This window comes from Cucumis melo, chromosome 4 (assembly GCF_025177605.1).
Source record: "Cucumis melo cultivar AY chromosome 4, USDA_Cmelo_AY_1.0, whole genome shotgun sequence".
NCBI lineage: Eukaryota > Viridiplantae > Streptophyta > Magnoliopsida > Cucurbitales > Cucurbitaceae > Cucumis > Cucumis melo.
In genome coordinates this window covers 31,062,195-31,082,206 of record NC_066860.1, presented here as the reverse complement: position 1 = coordinate 31,082,206, position 20,012 = coordinate 31,062,195, and the positions used below count along the sequence as shown (strand labels likewise).

The 20,012-nt window shown below is 35.3% G+C and overlaps 4 protein-coding genes across 5 annotated transcripts; 2 read left to right on the top strand and 2 right to left on the bottom strand.

The window, feature by feature from the left end:
* On the top strand, positions 1-5,439 carry LOC103486793 (transcription factor bHLH48). 2 transcript variants are annotated; one of them, XM_008444873.3, is made up of 7 exons: positions 1-1,187; positions 1,311-1,430; positions 1,531-1,596; positions 3,402-3,470; positions 4,402-4,473; positions 4,679-4,892; positions 4,991-5,439. In XM_008444873.3, exons 1-7 carry the CDS (start codon positions 657-659, stop codon positions 5,026-5,028), a joined length of 1,110 nt encoding a protein of 369 aa, XP_008443095.1. In that variant the 5' UTR covers positions 1-656; the 3' UTR covers positions 5,029-5,439. The 2 variants fall into 2 exon arrangements, with proteins under 2 accessions (XP_008443095.1, XP_050939987.1); XM_051084030.1 differs by lacking the exons at positions 3,402-3,470; positions 4,402-4,473; positions 4,679-4,892; positions 4,991-5,439 and adding an exon at positions 2,168-2,585.
* Positions 5,440-6,577: 1,138 nt separating this feature from the next.
* Positions 6,578-9,729, top strand: LOC103486792 (uncharacterized). Its single transcript, XM_008444872.3, has 3 exons — positions 6,578-7,288; positions 8,183-8,514; positions 9,082-9,729. Exons 1-3 carry the CDS (start codon positions 6,705-6,707, stop codon positions 9,570-9,572), a joined length of 1,407 nt encoding a protein of 468 aa, XP_008443094.2. The 5' UTR covers positions 6,578-6,704; the 3' UTR covers positions 9,573-9,729.
* An 840-nt stretch (positions 9,730-10,569) lies between these two features.
* On the bottom strand, positions 10,570-13,416 carry LOC103487159 (chaperone protein dnaJ 6). The gene is made up of 8 exons (XM_051084029.1): positions 13,122-13,416; positions 12,190-12,288; positions 11,956-12,057; positions 11,747-11,806; positions 11,554-11,660; positions 11,392-11,474; positions 11,095-11,185; positions 10,570-10,983 (listed from the first exon to the last, which is right to left on the bottom strand). Exons 1-8 carry the CDS (start codon positions 13,221-13,223, stop codon positions 10,779-10,781), a joined length of 849 nt encoding a protein of 282 aa, XP_050939986.1. The 5' UTR covers positions 13,224-13,416; the 3' UTR covers positions 10,570-10,778.
* A 1,160-nt stretch (positions 13,417-14,576) lies between these two features.
* On the bottom strand, positions 14,577-19,596 carry LOC103486794 (putative pentatricopeptide repeat-containing protein At3g13770, mitochondrial). The gene is made up of 2 exons (XM_008444874.3): positions 18,569-19,596; positions 14,577-16,542 (listed from the first exon to the last, which is right to left on the bottom strand). The coding sequence occupies exons 1-2, from the start codon at positions 19,038-19,040 to the stop codon at positions 15,098-15,100; spliced, it is 1,917 nt and encodes a 638-aa protein (XP_008443096.2). The 5' UTR covers positions 19,041-19,596; the 3' UTR covers positions 14,577-15,097.
* Positions 19,597-20,012: the final 416 nt, after the last annotated feature.

Genomic DNA, 20,012 nt, shown 5'->3' with positions numbered 1-20,012 from the left:
TGTAATCCAAAAATAAGTGGCTAAAAATAGGGAAAAGAAAATTGAAGATTGAGTAGAAAAGAGATTAAAAGAAAAAAAAATGAATAAAGAAAAGGGGGACAAAAATTTCTGTTGGTGGTCCATTTGAAAGTCTACATCATCAGAGAGGAACCGTAGAGAGTGAAAAACCGTAGAGAATGAGAAACGATTTTCTCTCATTTCTTACTTTCTTCTATTTCTTTATGATCTTTATAAACAATACTCCATTTTGCGTATAATTATGCACTCCAACTTGAATGGTACCACCAAGCAACGTTGCTTTCGCTATACTTCAAATGGGTTTGAGAAGTAATCTCTTGTGAAGAAGATAGACTGATTGATTTTAAAGACGAAGAAGAAAGTAGAGAGATCGGCTGCCATTGAAGCACACCAACTTGGCTTTAATTTCCATTTTTCCTTCAAACCCTGTTGCTATTTTTCTCTGATTCATCTCCATTTCCCCTTTGATTGATCGATTGGGTTTGTAATCCCACATTTCACGAGTTGGGGTTTACTGGGAATTTCGTGAAAAAGGGGAATTTGGGTAATTTAATAGGAATCTTCTTTTTGGAATTTGAGGTGGGTTGTTGCTAATTTTGGAAGTGATTTGGTGAATTGTGAAGTTTTTGTTGCTGTAAATGGAGATTAAAGTAGGGACTGTAGGTGGATCCAGTACAATCGGGCGTCAATCGGATGATACTGGACTTGAATCGCTTCAATTCTGTGAAGAAATTCAGGGGTTGATGACTATTCCGGCGGAAAATGCTAGCTCCTTCACCGCACTTCTGGAACTCCCGGCGACGCAGGCTTTAGAGCTACTTCACTCGCCGGATTCCGCGGCGGCGGCGGTTGTGAACGATGATTCCGTTCATCACTGTATCAAAGACGTTCCGAAACCCTACTTTAGTGCCTTCAACTGCAATTTGACCTTTCCGACGAACTCGGGTCTAATTGAACGTGTTACCAAGCTCTCGATTTTGGCTAAAGAGCATTCGCCGGAGACGACAAGCTCAGTGCCGTTGAATTCGAGTGTGAATTTTGAGAAGGTGAAGAACGAGCCCACAACTGACACCGATTCGAACCCTAATCCCTTGCAGACTTTAATCTCCGATCCGAAGGTGGAGAACACGAACCAGAGATCGGCGAAGAGGAAGGAACGCGAGAAAAAGGTAACCAATTATCTATCATTGCGAAAGAAAAGAAAAATAAAACGAAGAAGAAATCTAGGGTTTGGGTTTCTATGGCAATTTCCTTGCTGAATTTCTAACAATTACAATCTTGAATCAATTTAGGGAAGAGGGTCAACAAAGAAGAGCAAGAATGAAAGCAACGAGGATGCAGAAAAGCTTCCTTATGTTCATGTCCGAGCTCGCCGTGGTCAAGCGACAGACAGCCATAGCCTAGCAGAGCGAGTAATTTTGTTAATTAATTTGTATTTAAGGCTTAATTTTTCCATTAATTGTGCCAAAATTAACACTTAATTTTGTTCATTTGCTTTTTGGTTTTCCGAAGGCAAGGAGAGAGAAAATCAATGCTCGGATGAAGCTACTTCAAGAACTGGTCCCTGGATGCAATAAGGTTAGGCTTTGTAGTTATGGAGTCCTTATCATAATTAAATTCCCTTGATTGAGATCTGTGGAGTTTTATTACGATTTCTGTCTAATTTTCTGCCAAAAAGTGGAATTATGGTTTTTGGATTATGAGCTTTAATAACGGTTTTTGTCATTGTCACCTTTTCTGCAATAAAGTGGTTGCTTTTGAGCCAAGGGAAGTGCACTGTGGTTATTTTTCTTTATCTTCATTCCAGATTTTTTTCTCTCTCTTGTCTTCTTTTTGCATCTAACGAGAACCCAATTTTTAAAATTTTAAAAGAAATAGAAAAATTACTATGTGGGCTTATTCTTTTACTTGGACTCGGAGACTTGGGGTGAAAAACTTGTATAATAGTTAGGCTGATAATTTTGAGAAATGGGAAGATGAAGTTAGATGTTAACTTGATTATTTTGGCCTGGAAGAGCTCAAATTATTAGAATTTGGGTAGTCAACTTTATCCTCTATTCCACTCATCAGTGCTTGATATTTTCTTTTACATCCTTAGAGATTGCTTGAAACCTCAGCAATTTTCAATTTGATTGGCTTCAAAATTTAGTTCCAAAGGAATGCTAGCTGGAGTTGCCTTGAAGCAGTTGGGGGACATCTATAGTGGGCATGTCGAATCAGACGGGGGTCCCATATGCTTGTTGGATTGCTGATTCTCTTTTGAGGGTCCATAGTACTCTCCATCTGTTTTGAGTTAGGCATCCATCATAAATTGGGTGACGAATATAGGATGACAGAAGAGCAACTTCTATCAGAGTATATGCATATATACCAAACTTCCCCCCACCTAACTTCTCAGAGATGTGAAAAACGTGAAGTCTTTAGAATAATACCCATCCCTTTAGCTTTTAAAGATTGGTTTTGAGATTTGAGAATAGCCAATACATAGCACGTTAAGTTTTGTTTTTATTGTTAACGAATTGCGAGATGTTTTGTAATAAAAGGGATTGAGACTGACCTTGCCTCGATGGTTACTCTTCATGTGATTAAACCACAATTCGTAGCTTTTGAAGATTCAGAAGTAGATAGAGGAAGATTACTCGGTAATTAATGTCAGTCGGATTAGATGGTGTGTATATATAACTAATCTAATTCTAAAATTTCACTTCAAGGTACATTTACATCTCTCCGAACTTTAACTTTCTTAGACTCTGATAGTTTATAGGATAAGGTCGGGGGACCAGTGGTTCTGACTAAAAAAATTGGATTCTTTTATCATAAATATTTCTACAAGAATCTGCTCCTGTATATCTTTTCCATGAATGATTGAGATTGTATGTTTAGATTTAATTCATAATAATGTTTGAACACCACCACTGTCTGTTTTTTATTGCTTTTGGTAAAGTCTATATGTTAATTTTATTCAGTTCATGTTGGGCCCTTCTATTTTTGTGGATATTATCATGCCAAGAAATTTCACTTTATTAAGTGCTGAAACAGCTCAAGTTAGTCTGGCTAAAGCATGGCTGTCAAATCAAATTATTGGACGCCTATGATAATAGACATTAATGCTTTTATGATTGTTCCTATCATAAAATGTCAACATATACAAACAGTACCTTTATACGATAAAAGAAAAAGAAATTCAATCTCCCGTGTTCTAAATTAAGATTTTAAATGAATTGGTAAGAACACAATATTTCTTTTACTCAACCAAGTGAATCAACTAACGCAATGAAGCACTTGGCTGTTGATTAGTCTATTTCTGTCAAATGTCATTAAGCACTCTGCAAGTTAGACACTGATTTCTTATTTTCTTTATTTCTTCTTCCCTCTCTGTGTAGATCTCAGGCACAGCTCTAGTGTTGGATGAAATCATCAACCATGTACAATCACTGCAGCGTCAAGTGGAGGTCAGAATCTAACTACCTCAATAAATTTTAGATTGAGACAAAGTGGCTTAATTAAGCTTCTATCAAATTGATTCGGTAGAAAATAGAAAATAGAAAATAGAAAAGTCATAAAAACTTTTGCCTTGATAAATAAACTACTCATTCTAAAATTGTAGCATAGCTATCACTCGGTAGAAATAAGCGTTTGAACTATTTTTATGTGAACGTGTGTACTTGAAAGTCAAGCTGAAATTCATAGGCTAACTGTATAAGCTCCACAAGAATTGTCAACCAGTGTCCTTTTCCCATGTATCTTTTTGCTGTTTTTTTCTTTTTTTTTTTTGAAGTAAAAGAAAAAGTAATGAACGCGTTTTATAATCAACTCTACTAATGGTTATAGTTTTCTCCCGAGTCAGTGGTTGTTGATATAGATCTTTGCCTATCCCATTGTTTTGATTCTTGAATGCCTTAGTGACGCACCAGTTTAACCTGAGACACATAGTCAGATGGTTTTTGTTTCGTAAAATTAGCTGCATAGCTTTTTAGTAGCTTTCTATAGCAATGACAATTTTTAAACATGTATTCAGTTGTATAATGTATTGTGGAATCAAAGACCCCCACGTTTCATCAGATTTTTATTTAGGTTTCTAGCATCAATGTTAAATCTAAAATATTCATGGAACTAACTTAAGATTTCAAAGAGGTTGGCTTCAGTCAGCATGGGTTTTTCTCATCTGCTTGGAGATTTACTTCATATTTTGTTATTTGATATAAGTATAGTTTTTTTTCTGTTTTCCCTCCCATGTAAATTTCAAGATGAAAACTCAATGAAAAGCATGGTAAAATCTATCATATTAAGCATGGTAGTTATTGAACTGCATGCTTGAAGGTTGAACCATCTAATCTTTTTTTAATTATATGAACCAACTCTGTTGAGCTTGCTGTGTTTCAGTTCTTGTCAATGAGGCTTGCCGCAGTTAACCCCAGAGTTGATTTCAACATTGAAAGCATATTGGCTACAGAAGTAAGTGTCGATTCTTCTTCTTCTTCTTCTTCTTCTTCTTCTTCTTCTTCTTCTTCTTCTTTTTTCTTGACAGATTTTCTGTGGGTGTGTATATAGGATGAAGAGAATGTGAGGTTGGGAGAAAATTTACATTTTGTTCAACAAATCTCTGTAAACTAGCAACTGAAATTAATGTCTTCCATTTTTTTGTCTACTGAAATTGCAGAATGAACCCATACTCGAAAGCAACTTTCCAACGATGGTTTCGCCATTGATGTGGCCAGAAATCCCCGTAAATGGAACAAGACAACAATATCAACCCCAATGGCATTTCGATGGCTCAGTTAACCAGCAAGGGTGGGCAAGGGATGAACATAATCATCATAATTTCAGCCCTCCTGAAAACTCTCTTTTAAGTTACGACTCTTCAGCAAATTCAGGTAAAGAGCTCTTAGAAAATAGCAATAATAATAGTGTCACTGAGTTGAGCTTAAATATGAGAATGGAAACTAAGTTGATAATCACTATCATGACACAGCATCTCTGCACTCAAATCAATTGAAGATGGAGCTGTGAAGGGCAACCATTGTATTGTTTTACTTGTAGCCATCTAGTGTATATAGCCATATATATAATAATAGTAATAGCAGTTTAGCAGAGGAAGTATAGAATCTACCTCAGCATTCAACTGGTTCTTCTTCTTTCTCCGAGGTTCTCTCTAATTATCAGAGTCGAGAGCCGAGCATGTCGACTTGGTTGGAAACCGGATTGCTATCAACAACAACTAGAGAGGAATGTGATTTGGTATCTCCAATTCTTAATATCTAAAATTTTTATTTGTATACTAATTTGGAGGCTCCTTTCAAGCTAATACTGAGATTGCCAGATTAAAATTGTATTGATTATGATTGCAATTGTTAAAAGTGATTGCTACTTGACCCATGCCCTTACTCCCACTTATTTTGTGCAAACTTTATCTTCCACGTCTTTTCAACGTCTCTTTATTGTACCCTTTTCATTCTCTTTTAAGATGTTCAAATGCAAAAACACAAAGAAGTTTATTAAATAATACCAAAATCAAACCATGAATCTCAATTGGTGGTTTAGCTTCACCCTGAATGAAGATTGAATAGTCGATCTTTTGAGATGGTAAGTACTAGGTTGGATTTGAATTGACTATGATAATCATGAATATTTGTGTGACAAATAACACCATGCTTCTTTTTTCTTTTGGAATAACAAAATCATCCTTAATTTCTAAACTTATACATTATAGTGGTATATTATGATAAATACCTCAAAACCTTTGCTCTATGGTTTAAAAACTTGTTACATATTGTCATATTACCATTGACCTTTTACTCCTAAATTGAGAATGTATTAGAACTTTGGATGAAATTTTAACTAGGGATGATTAGATTTTAGAGTTTTTGGTGATGATAGTTTTGTAACATTTATTATAAGTAAAGGGTATTTTCTAATTTAGGATATAATATATATGTTAAATGAAAATTTTCGCGAATCAAGCCCACCATGAAAATTATAAATGGATTGAGCCGAGTAATTAAAATTGCTTATGCCTAATCCAATTTAAGCCCATGGTGGAAATTTGAAAACCTGGGCTAAGAAAGACATTAGGTCCAAGCCCATTAGACAATTGGGGCTAAGCCCAATCCATGAGAGGGATTAAAGTTATGAAGATTTGAAGTTTAAAGGTTAATCTTAGGTTATTGAAGCTCCATTAGTTTATGTGTTCAAAGGTATCCGTTGAAGTTTTAAGTTAAGGTGAAAGATCAATAAATACGGGGGTTGATTCTCCAAGAGATCAACTATCATTAAAAAGATCAATAAGCTCAAATACTAATCATCAAGTCCAAAGATCGATCATCAAGAGGCAAAGGTGAGCTATAAAAATTGAAGACTATATATTAGAGATTGTATCCACGAATTAAATTTCTTTGAAAATCTCCAGTGAACAATATATACAAAATGAAACAATAGTAGTCGATAAAAAAGAGGTGCGAAAAAAGTCCAAGTGACCAACAACTAATTGATACTCTTTGATGGTCAAAATTAACTTGAACATTTACTAAATTGACCACAGCTGTTGGGATGATAGTTAATAAAACAATTATTGTTATTACTTATCCACTTATGAAAAATAATCAATTGTGTTTATTCAATGCAAATAAATAAAAATTGTTGATAAATTTCGAATAAAGTATCTTTCTTCCACAGACCAAACCAAAGAGATGAAGATGGACATCGCCATTCAACTCTTCTTCTTCTTCTTCTTCTTCTTCCTTCTCATCATCCATTCACACTCCGCCATTCCCTCCATCCGTCTTCTCCGCCGATCAACCTCCTTCTCCGTCACCGACTTCGGAGCCATCGGCGACGGTCTCCACTACGACACCGCCGCAATCCAATCCGCCATCAACAGCTGTCCCGCGCCTTCTCGCTGCTATGTCACGTTCCCGCCTGGCACCTACCTGACCGCGACGATCTGGCTTCGATCTGGCGTCGTACTGGACATCCAGCCCGGCGCCACCGTGCTCGCCGGCACGAAGATGGAGGATTATCCGGGGGATTCGTCGAGGTGGTACGCGGTGGTGGCGGAGAACGCGAGCGACGTTGGGATCAGCGGGGGAGGGACGGTGGACGGGCAGGGGCTGAAATTTGTGGAGAAGTTCGATAAAAGGAAGAATGTGATGGTGAGTTGGAACAAAACTGGAGCGTGTTATGGCGATGAGTGTAGGCCGGACCTAGTTGGGTTCATCGGCTCCAATAATGTTAGGGTTTCCAATGTTAGCTTCAATCAACCTGCTCATTGGTGGTGCGATTCTCTCACTCTCTCTCTCTCTCTCTCTCTCTCTCTCTCTCTCTCTCTCTCTATTATTTGTGCATTCATTTTTTTATGTTGAAAATACCATTTTGTCCTTCATTTTAGTTCATCATAATAATTGTGATTGGTTGTCCCAAAAAAAAAATTATATAGTAAAAACAATTGTGATTTTGCGAACATGACCCTTCACTAGATGAGCATCAGTGTTGGGATCGGTTTCTTGACCAACCAATCACCCAATTGATAATGATTCCCATGAAAATTTATAACTATGGTTTTCTTTTTCCTTTTTTTTTACTAAGAAATTTCTCAAGAAAACTTTTCTTCATGGGTATTTTTTAGACCAAAGTTTAACCATTTCCATCCAAAGTTGTAAGAGTATTTTTTAAACCTTTTTGAAAGATTAAAAATATTTTTAAACTTTTAAAAATTTAGGATCATTTTTAACAAAGTATAGGGCTATTTTTTATATAATTTAGCAAAAAAACCTAAAATCATGGCAAGTTTTAAAATGGTTTATATAGTTGGTTTCAAACATATTTTTGCTTTTTGATTTCAATTAATAATAAAGATAGTTTGCCTTAAATTCATGATGTGATACCACAAACAAACTCTTCATTCTAAGGTTTAGAGAAGTGCAATATATAATCTCTCTCTAACTTAGTGGTACCAATTTTGTATTATGAAAACATTCTCTCTAATAATATCGTTCTCCCATAACACACTGTTAGTGAACTGCATATATCTGTATGCCGATTTCTATACGTTTCAGTATTGGTTAATTGTTAATTTCGTAACATATTTTTTTAACAAGAAAATGGTAAAGAGATGAGCATATATTTCTAAAATGATCAAACATGGTTTTAAAAGTGAAATTTTATGCAGCTTGCATCTTGTTCGATGTGAGAACACAGTCATCGAAGATGTTTCAATTTATGGAGATTTCGATACACCCAACAACGACGGGATTGATATTGAGGACTCCAATAATACGTTGATTACAAGGTGCAGAATTGACACTGGGGATGATGCAATCTGCCCCAAGTCATCCAATGGCCCCGTCTTTAACTTAACAGCTACTAACTGCTGGATACGAACTAAATCTTCTGCCATTAAGCTCGGCAGCGCCAGTTGGTTTAATTTCACTCGAATGCTCTTTGACAATATCACCATTGTTGATTCTCATCGAGGACTCGGGTTTCAGCTCCGCGATGGAGGTAAGTTCTTGCTTCCCTTCTTAGTTCTGATGCCGGCCATTTTAGATTACAGCTTTCTCCTTTTTACAACAAGATTCAAGTCTCTAGAAGTACATGCTATATGGTGCAACCTTACGACGTCACACGAACACATCTGTTCCATATGTTGTACCATTGTGTCCTCAAAGTTCTAAAATATATAAAACAATTTTAGACCTTTTGTTATTGGGCTTCATAACTAAGGTATGTTTGAGAGTACGATTTCAAAGTAGTTTAAATCATTTTGTGAGATTGGAAACATACTTTTAATCCTTCAAAACCAAATTTGGTTGTATGAAAGCGGTGTTTAAAAATGTTTTTAAATGTTTGAAAGTGATATGAACATGATATACCCTTATACTTATTTGAAACCATACCATTAGTGAAACGTTCGCTAGAGTTGTAATACTACCATTAGCTCTTAGCTTACCTCATGTTTCTGAAATTCAAATGTGCTAATTCAACTTGAAAACTGGTGAGAAAAATTCATTCTCAGCCATTCATCTTTCATAATCATAATGAAATTCTCTTCAATATTCTCTTCTGCAGGAAGTGCAAATGATATTACATTCTCAAACATAAACATCACCACAAGATACTACGATCCCTCATGGTGGGGAAGAGCCGAGCCGATTTACGTAACAACATGTCCAAGAGATCCAGGATCAAAGGAGGGTTCAATCTCAAACATACGCTTCATAAACATCACGGCAACATCCGAAAATGGGGTTTTCCTATCAGGATCGAAATCTGGGGTTCTAAGCAATCTGAGATTCACCAACGTGAAGCTGAGGTACAAAAGATGGACAAAATACGGTGGTGGTATAGCAGACTATAGACCAGGATGCCAAGGGTTTGTTAAACATGGGATGGCAGGGATGATAATGGAACACATTGAAGGATTGAATTTAGAAAATGTTGATATGAATTGGTCTGACACTGATGGATCATTACAATGGAATAATCCTTTGGATTTCAGACCTTCTACTGTGAATAACATCTCATTTTTTAACTTTCATTCTGGTTATTTTAGTGGATGAGAGTTTGTGGATCATTTGAATGCTAACATTTTTGTTTTTTGTTGTAAAATGTAAACAGAATAGAATAATTGTAGCATACAAAGACTTGAGAAGTTGCTGCATGATGGTCTGTTCTTAGACTTTGACAATAAAAATTGTATTTTTCAATTGTTGCAAATGGTTGTGATTTATTTTTTCTTCCTCCACCTCCCAATGAGAGACGAGAGAGAAGAACAAAACTATGACAAATGAGGGAAATTTGATGAATTTTTTGTAGAAATCGTATGCATCGGTAAATATGACTTTTGTTGTTCCTACATTGGTTTGCAATGAATAAGTTTTAATAATGGGTAAAAAGATTAATACTTCAAACAACATAGCAAAATGAGTAAAAGTATCTATAAATATGATTGAATTTTATTATAAGTGATATATGTGATTAATTTTGTTATAATTTTGTATATTTTTAATAATTATACCATTTAAACAATTTTCCAAAATTATTCATAATACAGGTACACAACACGGTAAATAAATTAACATGAGATTTCATCTAGTACATTTATTAAAGTAACTATTTGGTTCTTGTAATTTAAAGTTTATAGCAATTTTTGTTTCCAAGGTCACAAGTATTGTTAATTAAAGGACCGAGTTCGACAGTATTTTTCATGTTTCAACCTGTTATCGTATGCTAAATGTTCGAGCACTACGAACCTTACAAAACATCTCATTATCTATAAGGTAGATACAATCAGACCACAAGTCAAAGAACATATGAACAATGTACATTTGTGCTTAATGTAGTAGATAATGATATAGAGTGAGTTCGGATGCAACCTGTTAAGATGGAATCAAATATATATATATATATATATATATATATATATATATATATATATATATATATATATATATATCTTCCCTACACTAAGGATAACCTCTGAAGATATTACATCTTTCATACTAAAAGGATAATATCTAACACTTCCAAGCAGTGGGAAGAGACCAAGATCCTTAATTCAAGAGTCAAAGCCATATCTTAGATTTCAAACCAAAAAATATTTGTTCTCCAATTCTTTTGAATGCAAACCTTCCTGGAAGATTAAGCAGGGAAAATAAAGAAGACAGCAAACCGAGACATGTACATTCATGAAGCAAAAACATCATCATGGAAAACCATTGCCCTGACGATTGATCAAGCATATTTTTTTTTATCAAAGATGATAATTACTTCCTCTTGGATTTTTTGGAGGACTTTCGGTCCTCTAACTTCTTCTGGGCAGCTTCAAATTCTTCCTCGGTCGGTTCTGAGGCATCGCCTCCCCCATATTTAGATACTAAAGACGAGAACATGGAATCAAATCGTTCTTTCCTCTCATTTCGTCTTTGAGATATTACGGCATAGAGATCTGTTTCTGACTCTTTATTAGATCTGTATAAAAATCCAGGCACTAGGTAAGCTTTGATATAAAACGAAATTTGGCTGATATAGAACTTAGTGTATCTTCTTCATCAAAGTAATAAACATGCAGAGAAAACTCACTTCACCCTCTTCCTCAAAGGACTGGTCGGTGGTTTCGTTTCTGATATTTTCCTTGCCCATTTGTCGTAGGACTTCGTTGATTTTAGCTCGCCTAACAAAAAGGATAAAAAGATAGATTAGCACCCATCACATCTAAGATTAGGTAACATAATCAATTTCTTTTTTATGAGAAACAGAACATGATCCAACTTTCATTTCAGTATAAACCCTAGTGCTGAATTCAAAAGACAAGTTCCATTAGACTAGATCCAAGAAACGGAGCAAGGTAATTCCTATAAAAGAAAGATGGATGCTCACCAGCAGTAATTGCCTCGTCTAAAATGTCCTTGAACCGGTGTGAGTCAAGCTTGGGATCTGAACAAAGCATTGAGCAGAACAGCCTGCGGAAGAAGAAATATTTTTTAAAAGATCAACTTGGCATGTGTAGAAAAAAAAGGATAGTTATGTCATCGTCTTTACCTGTTCATATTACCCTTGAATTTCTTGAACAAATCAATCAAATCTTTCTTCTCTGACTCAGAGCCTCTGTAATTTGCTTCAAATTCTTCAATATCAGCTTCAGTGACCTACAATTGAATATATATTATTATAAACAAAATAGTTTCAACTTCAATGAGATTATGAAAGCATTGATATTTATAGAAGGTGAAACCTTTTTGTACATGGTTCTGAAAAATTCATGAAGATTCTGAACAACTTCCCCTGCAAGGTCCTGATGTAAAAAGAACCAACAAAGACCGTATTTAATCTTCACTTCCATATTTTAATATGCCATAAAACTATTATCTGCTTTTCACAATGTCGTCCAGGAAGAAGCAATTTTTTCTACACCAGCTTTATTAAAGTTCAGTATGTACTTACGGCATCATCAATACAGCCAGTTTGATCATAAACTGCACGCTTCTCCTCATCCCCAAGAATCGACATAACCTTTTGCAACTGCTGAAATTTCTCCTTTGCTTCCTAAGGGAGAAGAGTAATAGATAAACAAACATTGATAACTTCTGATAGAGAAAAGAAAATACACCTATCAAAAATAAAATAAAATAAAGCTAAACTGAACTAAAATTTGCAGATGTTAAAATCAGCAGTCACCTCATCTCCAGGGTTTTTATCAGGATGCAGGCGAAGTGCCAACTTATAGTATGCCTTCTTTATCTCCTGCTGAGAAGCTGTCCTCTCCACTCCAAGAATCTGCAGCCATTATCATAAATCAAATTTAGGAAGTGAAGGACAACAACTGGCAACTACACTGTAGTGTTGCAGTTAGTTAATAATATATTGTTTGACCCCCTACGTTGAGAATAATAAATGGTAACTCATTATTAAAGTAGGAAGTACACGAAAGTTAAAGTTCAAAATCCCCGGTGGTCAAATAACAAGTATCAGTAACAAAAGAAAAAATGAACAGCTAAATTTGTGCAGGAAATATTCTTAATTCACAATCCAAACAAACCACCAGAACATAAAGCCGAAACGAAAACTAGGATCCTCTCCAGTTTCATTGATCTGGGCAACTGAATTCATCACTAACAGAACCAGAAAGCTAATCATTTACTCCGTCTCTCATTTTCTAAGCGTAGTTCAACTTCTTAGACAACGAACGAGGATTAAAGTTGTTTTTCCCCCTCCATATCCTTCTCTAGCGGACCTCCAACTCCCCTTTTCTTTTCATTTAAACGCCATTAAGTGGTCCGATTAACTCTGCTTTTACCTCAAAACCATCCAATTCCCACCAAATTCAGAGAAAGGTTAGAAATTTGAGCACGAACCATTTTGTCCTTAAAAAATTAGGGGTTAAACACCAACAGATACACATCACGAGACAAAAACGCCTATCACGATTATACGAAAACTCAAACTGTCAATAAACAAAACCCAAATCCCCGTCCCTTCCCTTCGCAGAAGAAACCAAAAAACCCTTCTATATTTAGGGCAAAAGAATCTCGAGATAAAATGGCTAATCGAGCAACAAATATAAAAACAACAAAAGTTTCCAGAACAGCTATAACACAAATAAACCATACCTCGTAGAGGCTATTCGGGTTGGTGGAAGATTGGGTGGGAGTCTCAACTTGCTCTTCCTCCTCTTCTTCGATCGGAACCCTAGATTTCTTCTTCTTCGCCATAGAAATTGAAGTAAAAGCTCAAATGAAAAAACAAGAGTCGCAACACAAAACCTAAGAACTATAGGACTCAATGAAGAAGACGATGATTGCTTTGTTGGATTGATGAATTTGATACTCAGTTACCGAAAGAGAGACTCGATTTTTATCCTTTTCTTTTTCCCGCCACGATTGGCTTTGGGTTCGTTCCTTTCCCGCGCGATAATCCTCTACAAGTGAGTTGTAGCGTAAACTTCACTTTATATTTGATCTGAACCCTTCGTTTTCATTTAATGACACTTTATTTGCTCATCTCTCTTTTCGATAACATCGACGGTGGTAGTTTTACACAGTTGAATTTAGAAAAGAAAAATTTATAAAGTGAAATTTGTATGGATGTGAAAAAATTTGAAATTATTTACCAAATATAACAAAAATAAATTAAATATTCAAGAGATTTTAGATAGATTTTGTTATATTCTAATTTTTCTTTATATTTTTCCTAATCTCTTTTAGCATTTTCACGGCAAAATTTAAAATATATCGACGTACCGTATTTTTTTACATGGAATTTATTGTGATTATTTAAACAATTTTAAGAAAAGTTAACTTTGAGGCACTAAATCTAAGATTTGATGAACTAAAATTTTGTACAAATTTCAAAATATAAGACAAAGAATAATATTTTAAACTTTTTATTATTAGCTTTAATTGTTTTGATTAAATATCATTTGTGTGGTTTTAGTCTATTGTCACTTTAAATATTTAGATTTAGGTATGTACTTCTAACAAATATTGGAAACAAACTTTTAAAATTCATATAAGATGAAGGGAAATAGGGACTAAATAGTTAAGAATAAATGGATCAATTTTAAGCTTTATTGAGAATAAGATAATTAAAGTGGAATAAGGATAGGCCTTGAAAACGGTAATTTTAATTTTCTTATTTTATACTTGACTAGTAGTTATTGTTGCAATTGTTTTAAAATTACCATGTCGACTAGTCTTACGATGATAAAGTAAAAAATTGTTAGCTCGCTATGCTTAAAAATGTATGATAGGAATCGAATCACAAGGACCATAAATTGAGTATTTCTTAAATTTCAACGACTTGATTGCACGATTTTTAAATATGAGCGAAATTAACTTGGGATAAAAAATAGTATGTTTTTTACGTGTTAACTAGTAAATATTATAGCAAAAAAAGGAATAAAAATAAAATAATAAAAACTATAGCAAATAAGAAGTTTGAATAATGTTGATTTTAGCTAATTGGAGAGTACAAAAATTTACAAAATAGTTGGTTTTGGATGATCATGCTCAAAACACCTCCTAATACTTCACCTGAATAAAATTGTCAGCATAGATATGCACAAATATCTAAACAATGAATGTATTATTATCTCATACAAAATATATATAGACAATGAATGTACTGACTTAAACTATAAAACCAAATTGAAACTTTCAGAAACTAAATTAATTAACCTTTAAATCCAACATCTACAAGCTGTTAAGTAACATATGCACAAGAAAGTCTCTAGTTCCCATGGCAGATATCCACGTTCTGTCCATTTCCTCAAAGTAAAAGCCTTCATCTCAAGCTATTAGATGATTATTTCACCATCAGCAGCAGCAGATACCGCGACTTGTTTCGACCTCCAAGCCCGAGAAATGCTAAAGTTATTGATATTGCAGCTGTTGCTTTGATACTAAACTCTGTATGGTCAGAAAAATCTGGAAGTTGGGACTCTGTGCCAAAAGAATTCTCCTACAACACCACAATATTCCAGACTATGAATTAAAGGCTGATCTTGAACTGTTCTTCACACTCTTCGAATCACATGCTACTTCAATTCATGTATAAAAGGCTTCTTTACTACTTATAGCTTCAAAGCCTACCAGTAATCTCCACAAGAGCATACTCCCCCAACTATATTATGAAACCGGTTTTTGTCCCTTAGGATGACTGTTCTTGCATAAAGCTTCGACACAAATTTGGCAAAACTGTGGCAATCGACGCAAATTCTAAGGTTTTTGATGACACGGATTGTTGTTCCTTCAGGAGTAGCAATCAGTCCAAATGCCAAAGCTAGCTTTTCACTATGGCCTAGAAGCACCTTCTCTTTCTGTTCTTCATCCACATCATATAAAACACAACTCAAGTCAGGAACATAACCGTCTTCCTTGAATTTAATGGATAATTCCTTTACCTTCTTTGCCACCTCTTCCCTTCTTGGATGAGTGTGATCACTTGCATGGAAAGTATGGACAATTTGATCAAGCTCTACCCAACTGCGACCTGGCTCCTTTGTCACAGCTTTTTCTTGCATCAGGTCCCTAATATTTCTCATATCTTCCCATTTTCCTGCAGAAGCATATAGATTTGAGAGAATAACATAGTTCCCTGCATTTTCAGGTTCTAACTCTAGAAGCTTCTGACCCACAATTATTCCAATTTCAACATTTGAGTGAACCCGACACGAACCTAATAGTGATCCCCAAATAGCAGCAGTTGGCACAAAAGGCATCTTTTTTATGAAATCAAAAGCCTCTTCTACACGGCCAGCACGCCCAAGTAAATCAACAACACAACCATAATGCCCCATATCTGGTTCAATTCCATCCTTTCCATTTACCATGTTATAAAAGATTTCAAGCCCCATATCTTCCAACTGTCCATGACTGCAACCAGATAAAACAGCCAAATATGTGATGCTGTCGGGTTTAACTTTATTTTCTTCTCTCATCAATTTAAAAAGTTCAAGCACCTCTCTCGCCATTCCATGTTTACTATACCCGACAAGCATTGCATTCCATGATATGCAAGTTCTCTCAGGCATGCTATCAAAAATTCTCCTGGCATAGCAGACATTCCCACATTTTGAGTACATATCGATAAGAGAATTCAGAAGAACAACATATGAACACTGTCCAGACCGAAGGACATGGCTGTGCACTTGCTTGCCGTGATTGAGTGCAGCAAGTCCGGATAAGGCAGTTAAGACACTAGCATAAGTTACAGAATTTGAATTCATTCCTTCAATTTGCAATTGACGGAATAGTTTCAATGCTTCTTCGTCAAGACCCATTTGGGCATAACCAGATATGATAGCAGTACACGCAACAACATCTCTTTCTGGCAAGCAATGGAAAACTCCATGAGCATCACGAATTCTACCCGATTTCGCATACATATCAAGAAGTGAACTGCCAACAAACATGTGGGATTCATAATTTCTTTTGATGGCAATGGAATGAATTTGTCTACCAGTTTCAAATCCCAAACTACCATAGCAAGAAGTAAGTATGGTAGCGAAAGTGAAATGGTTTGGTTCTGTATCTGCAAAAATGACAATTTTATTAACATATTAAAAGTGATCCAAGACAACTGAGATCATCTAATCAATATTTTCTTTTCCATCATCATTTCACCCAAGAATGAGATTTAGGGATTAACCAAACAATTGAAAAAAAAGGTTTTGCACGTGAACCATTGAGAAGAACTAGGAACCCAAGAATGAAGATCCCTCCTCCCTGGACGAACAGAAAAATCCACCAATGAAGGTTAATATGTGGCATTTTCTTACTTAATAATGGCCACTAAAACCCAAGGTTAAAGGGGGAGGAAGAGCCATCGACGGGGGAAAGAAGGAAGCCACCAAATAAAGCATCGTGAAAGACAAATTATATAAATCAGAGAATAGAGCGAAATGGTTTGTCAGCTAGTTACCAAATGTCTTCCCAGCCCACCACATTTCAAACATAGATGAAAGTTAAACCAAAGGTACCCCCCTCAGAGATGGCTTTCCTTATGCGTCTAGAAGTGCCTTTTGAAACCTCAATCAAGATCCACTAGAAAGGGCGAGTACCATATTTGCTTGCAACGGCCTTGTGCCAAAGGGGATAAGATTCATGAGAGAAATGCCACAACCACTAACCCAAAAATCACTTCATCGTGCTTCCTAAGATTACCAATGCTTGGCCTTCAGAGCTCCTTTGGCTTCGTTGCTACACTCCAATTCAAGAGATGAGACCCTTTACCTTCAACAACCTTCTCCTCCAAATAAGTCCCTCATGCCTTTTTCTAAAGATTAACTGGCCAACACTAGAATCTTAAAGAACAATAGGGAATACGCTGGAATTCTGCTCAAACTGACTAAGTCAAGGCAAGTCTGCCTCCTTTTGAAAAGTAACGAGTGTTCTAATAAGAAAAATGTTTTCGAACTTTTTCCACAACAAAGTTCAATAATGGCTCACTCCTAGAATTGTGGTCAAGAGAAACCTAGATAAGAAGGAAAGTCCAATCCCAGAACTCAACCAAGAAACTAATCTACTGAGTTTAGAAGGATAGCAGTTAATTGCCAAGGGTAACATTTTCACCATTAATCTTTAAACCCAATATAGTCCCAACAAAAGATAAGAAAAAATTAAGACGAGAGAGAAAAATGGTATCAACGGTGAACTGTAATTGAGGCAAGGCCAACTTATCTTTACCGTATGGAAACCTTTAATTAAGAGCACTTTCTTCAACCCCATGATAAATGATTCTCCCAGAAAATCCACCACAAGCAAAACCAGAAAAGGAGAAATAGGATCTCCTCAAGTCAGGCCTCTAGAGGGGTAAAACTTGCCGCTAGGTTTGGCAACTCCAAATCCTTGTATCAACAAGGATTATCCTTGTATCTCATAGTAAATGCAACTCTTTCCACTTGTACCCAGAACCTTTTTTATGTACAACTTTCTTTAAAAAAACTGAGTCCGCACTATCATAATCTTTCTCAAAACGGATCTTAATGCAATCCCCTTTTGTTTACAATTTTTGTAGTTCTCAATCACCTCGTTAGCTATAAGAGATTGATCCAAAGACTGTAACAACAGTAAACGCACCTTGAATCTCAGAGATCATCCCTGAGACTTTCTCTAATCTATCTACTAGAACTTTGGCAAGGGTTTTGTACACATAGGTAATCAAACTATCTCCAGACCACTCTATTTATTTCTTCTTACATCCATCAGTATCTATGCAAAATCCGTGGACCTTGACTAATTTTATAGAACAATTGAAACTCCCATTATTAGTCTAATGCAGTAATAATGTCGCTTGTATCTCAATAATAATTCTAGTATCTTTCCAAACAATATTCCTAACACACTATTTTCCAGCAACAAGTCTTCTTTGTCATTAAAATGCAGGAAGAGGAAGGTCTATCTTTTTGGGGTCCTAGATTAACAGATAATATCTGTGCAATCCATAAAACAAGGAGTACAAAATGTTAATTCTAAGGAATAAAAACCAGATTTTATCTCTCAGATGTTCACTCACAAACCCACTTACACAAATAGAATGAAAGCAAAATAAAGAGTACCTGATCTTAACATTTCCACAAACAGATTCAAGGCTTCAAAGGCAAAACCTCTTTGAGAATAAGCCGAAATCATCGCAGTCCAAGAAACCACATTCCTCTGGGGCATTTCATCAAACATTTCCCGCGCATCACCTAAACAGTCACACTTATTGTACAAGACAATCAACCTCGTTCTGAGGTACACGGAAGGCAAATAACAAGTTTTTATCATGTGGGTATGAACTCTTTGGCCTTCTCTAATAGCCCTTTGACTAACACACTCATTCAAGATTATATCATAACCTTCGAACTTCACTTCAGGGCCTAAAATGGCCATTTGCAGCAATGCTTCCTTCAATTGGCCACTGGAACACAGAGTTTTCAAGTTGGGTGATGGTGAAAGTGATATTTGGCGGGAGAATGTGTATTGAGAAACTGGAGACAAGAATAGATGTCTGACATGAGAGTACACGCAGAAGCTTTTCCTTGGCATTCTCTCTCAAGTGTTTATAAAAAAAATTTAAAACTTTGTTTCTCCTTCTGATTTAAACTAAGAGGTTTATTCATCAATGGCCTTATGGTCCCTAATTTATGACTATCAAAATGGGTAAACTCAAACTCAAAGCATAGTTCAAGAGTTTGAATCTTAGTTCAAATTGCAACTCAAAAAAGAGTGGGCAAATGGAGCTAATGGCCATTAAAGTGATTTCATCCCAAACAACTATAATTTTGTTTTTTCTACACAACAACTATAATGGATGATTGAACCACTAACCTCTAAGAATATAGGTCATGCTAGAGTCAAACTTCTCAAAAAGAAATATGTTTAATGATGTGACATGTAATATTAAAGCAAAAGGTTCAATATTTTCAAGCCTAAAAGATGTTGTTTAAACATATGATCGACTTTAACATATTATTATCGTTAACACAGTAGAAATAACGAAATTGATGGAATTGAACCCAATAAATTAAATCATAACCTCACACAACATATATCCTAATTTGAGGGAAATAATTGGGTTACTAGATATAGGTAAAAGGAAGGGTAGATTTAGGGAAAATCAAAGCATGTGGGGGTGAAATCAATGTATCATAAAATGATGAAACACAAATTGAAAGCGTTTTGGTGCAACACATGTGCTTCATTGCCTCATTCATCACCCACCCTTTATTTACACAAAACTATTGTACTATTTTCCCTCTATTATAACTCCCAACTACTTTATTTGCATTTATGAATCACAATGTAATGTAATGTTATGTTGTCTTTCTTAAATCAAACCTTTCTAATTATTTTATGCTATATTTAACTTTTTTTTTTCCGAATTCATCTAGTAACCATTTTGTTTTAATCTTATATGGATACATCATAACGTCTATACACAAATTATTTGAAGACACAAAAAATGAAGCTAATTTTCTCCTTATTCATCATAAATATTCAAATTGTTGAGATTAAAAC

Excerpts from the sequence above, each read along its gene's own strand:
- LOC103486793 (XM_008444873.3), top strand. The coding sequence starts at position 657 with ATGGAGATTAAAGTAGGGACTGTAGGTGGATCCAGTACAATCGGGCGT. Across the intron at positions 3,471-4,401 it reads CACTGCAGCGTCAAGTGGAG|TTCTTGTCAATGAGGCTTGC; the intron begins GTCAGAATCTAA and ends GCTGTGTTTCAG. Across the intron at positions 4,893-4,990 it reads CGACTCTTCAGCAAATTCAG|CATCTCTGCACTCAAATCAA; the intron begins GTAAAGAGCTCT and ends ATCATGACACAG.
- LOC103486792 (XM_008444872.3), top strand. The coding sequence starts at position 6,705 with ATGAAGATGGACATCGCCATTCAACTCTTCTTCTTCTTCTTCTTCTTC. Across the intron at positions 7,289-8,182 it reads AATCAACCTGCTCATTGGTG|CTTGCATCTTGTTCGATGTG; the intron begins GTGCGATTCTCT and ends AATTTTATGCAG. Across the intron at positions 8,515-9,081 it reads GTTTCAGCTCCGCGATGGAG|GAAGTGCAAATGATATTACA; the intron begins GTAAGTTCTTGC and ends TCTCTTCTGCAG.
- LOC103487159 (XM_051084029.1), bottom strand. The coding sequence starts at position 13,223 with ATGGCGAAGAAGAAGAAATCTAGGGTTCCGATCGAAGAAGAGGAGGAA. Across the intron at positions 12,289-13,121 it reads ACCCGAATAGCCTCTACGAG|ATTCTTGGAGTGGAGAGGAC; the intron begins GTATGGTTTATT and ends TAATGGCTGCAG. Across the intron at positions 11,661-11,746 it reads TCAGAACCATGTACAAAAAG|GTCACTGAAGCTGATATTGA; the intron begins GTTTCACCTTCT and ends ATTCAATTGTAG.
- LOC103486794 (XM_008444874.3), bottom strand. The coding sequence starts at position 19,040 with ATGCCAAGGAAAAGCTTCTGCGTGTACTCTCATGTCAGACATCTATTC. Across the intron at positions 16,543-18,568 it reads TGTGGAAATGTTAAGATCAG|ATACAGAACCAAACCATTTC; the intron begins GTACTCTTTATT and ends TCATTTTTGCAG.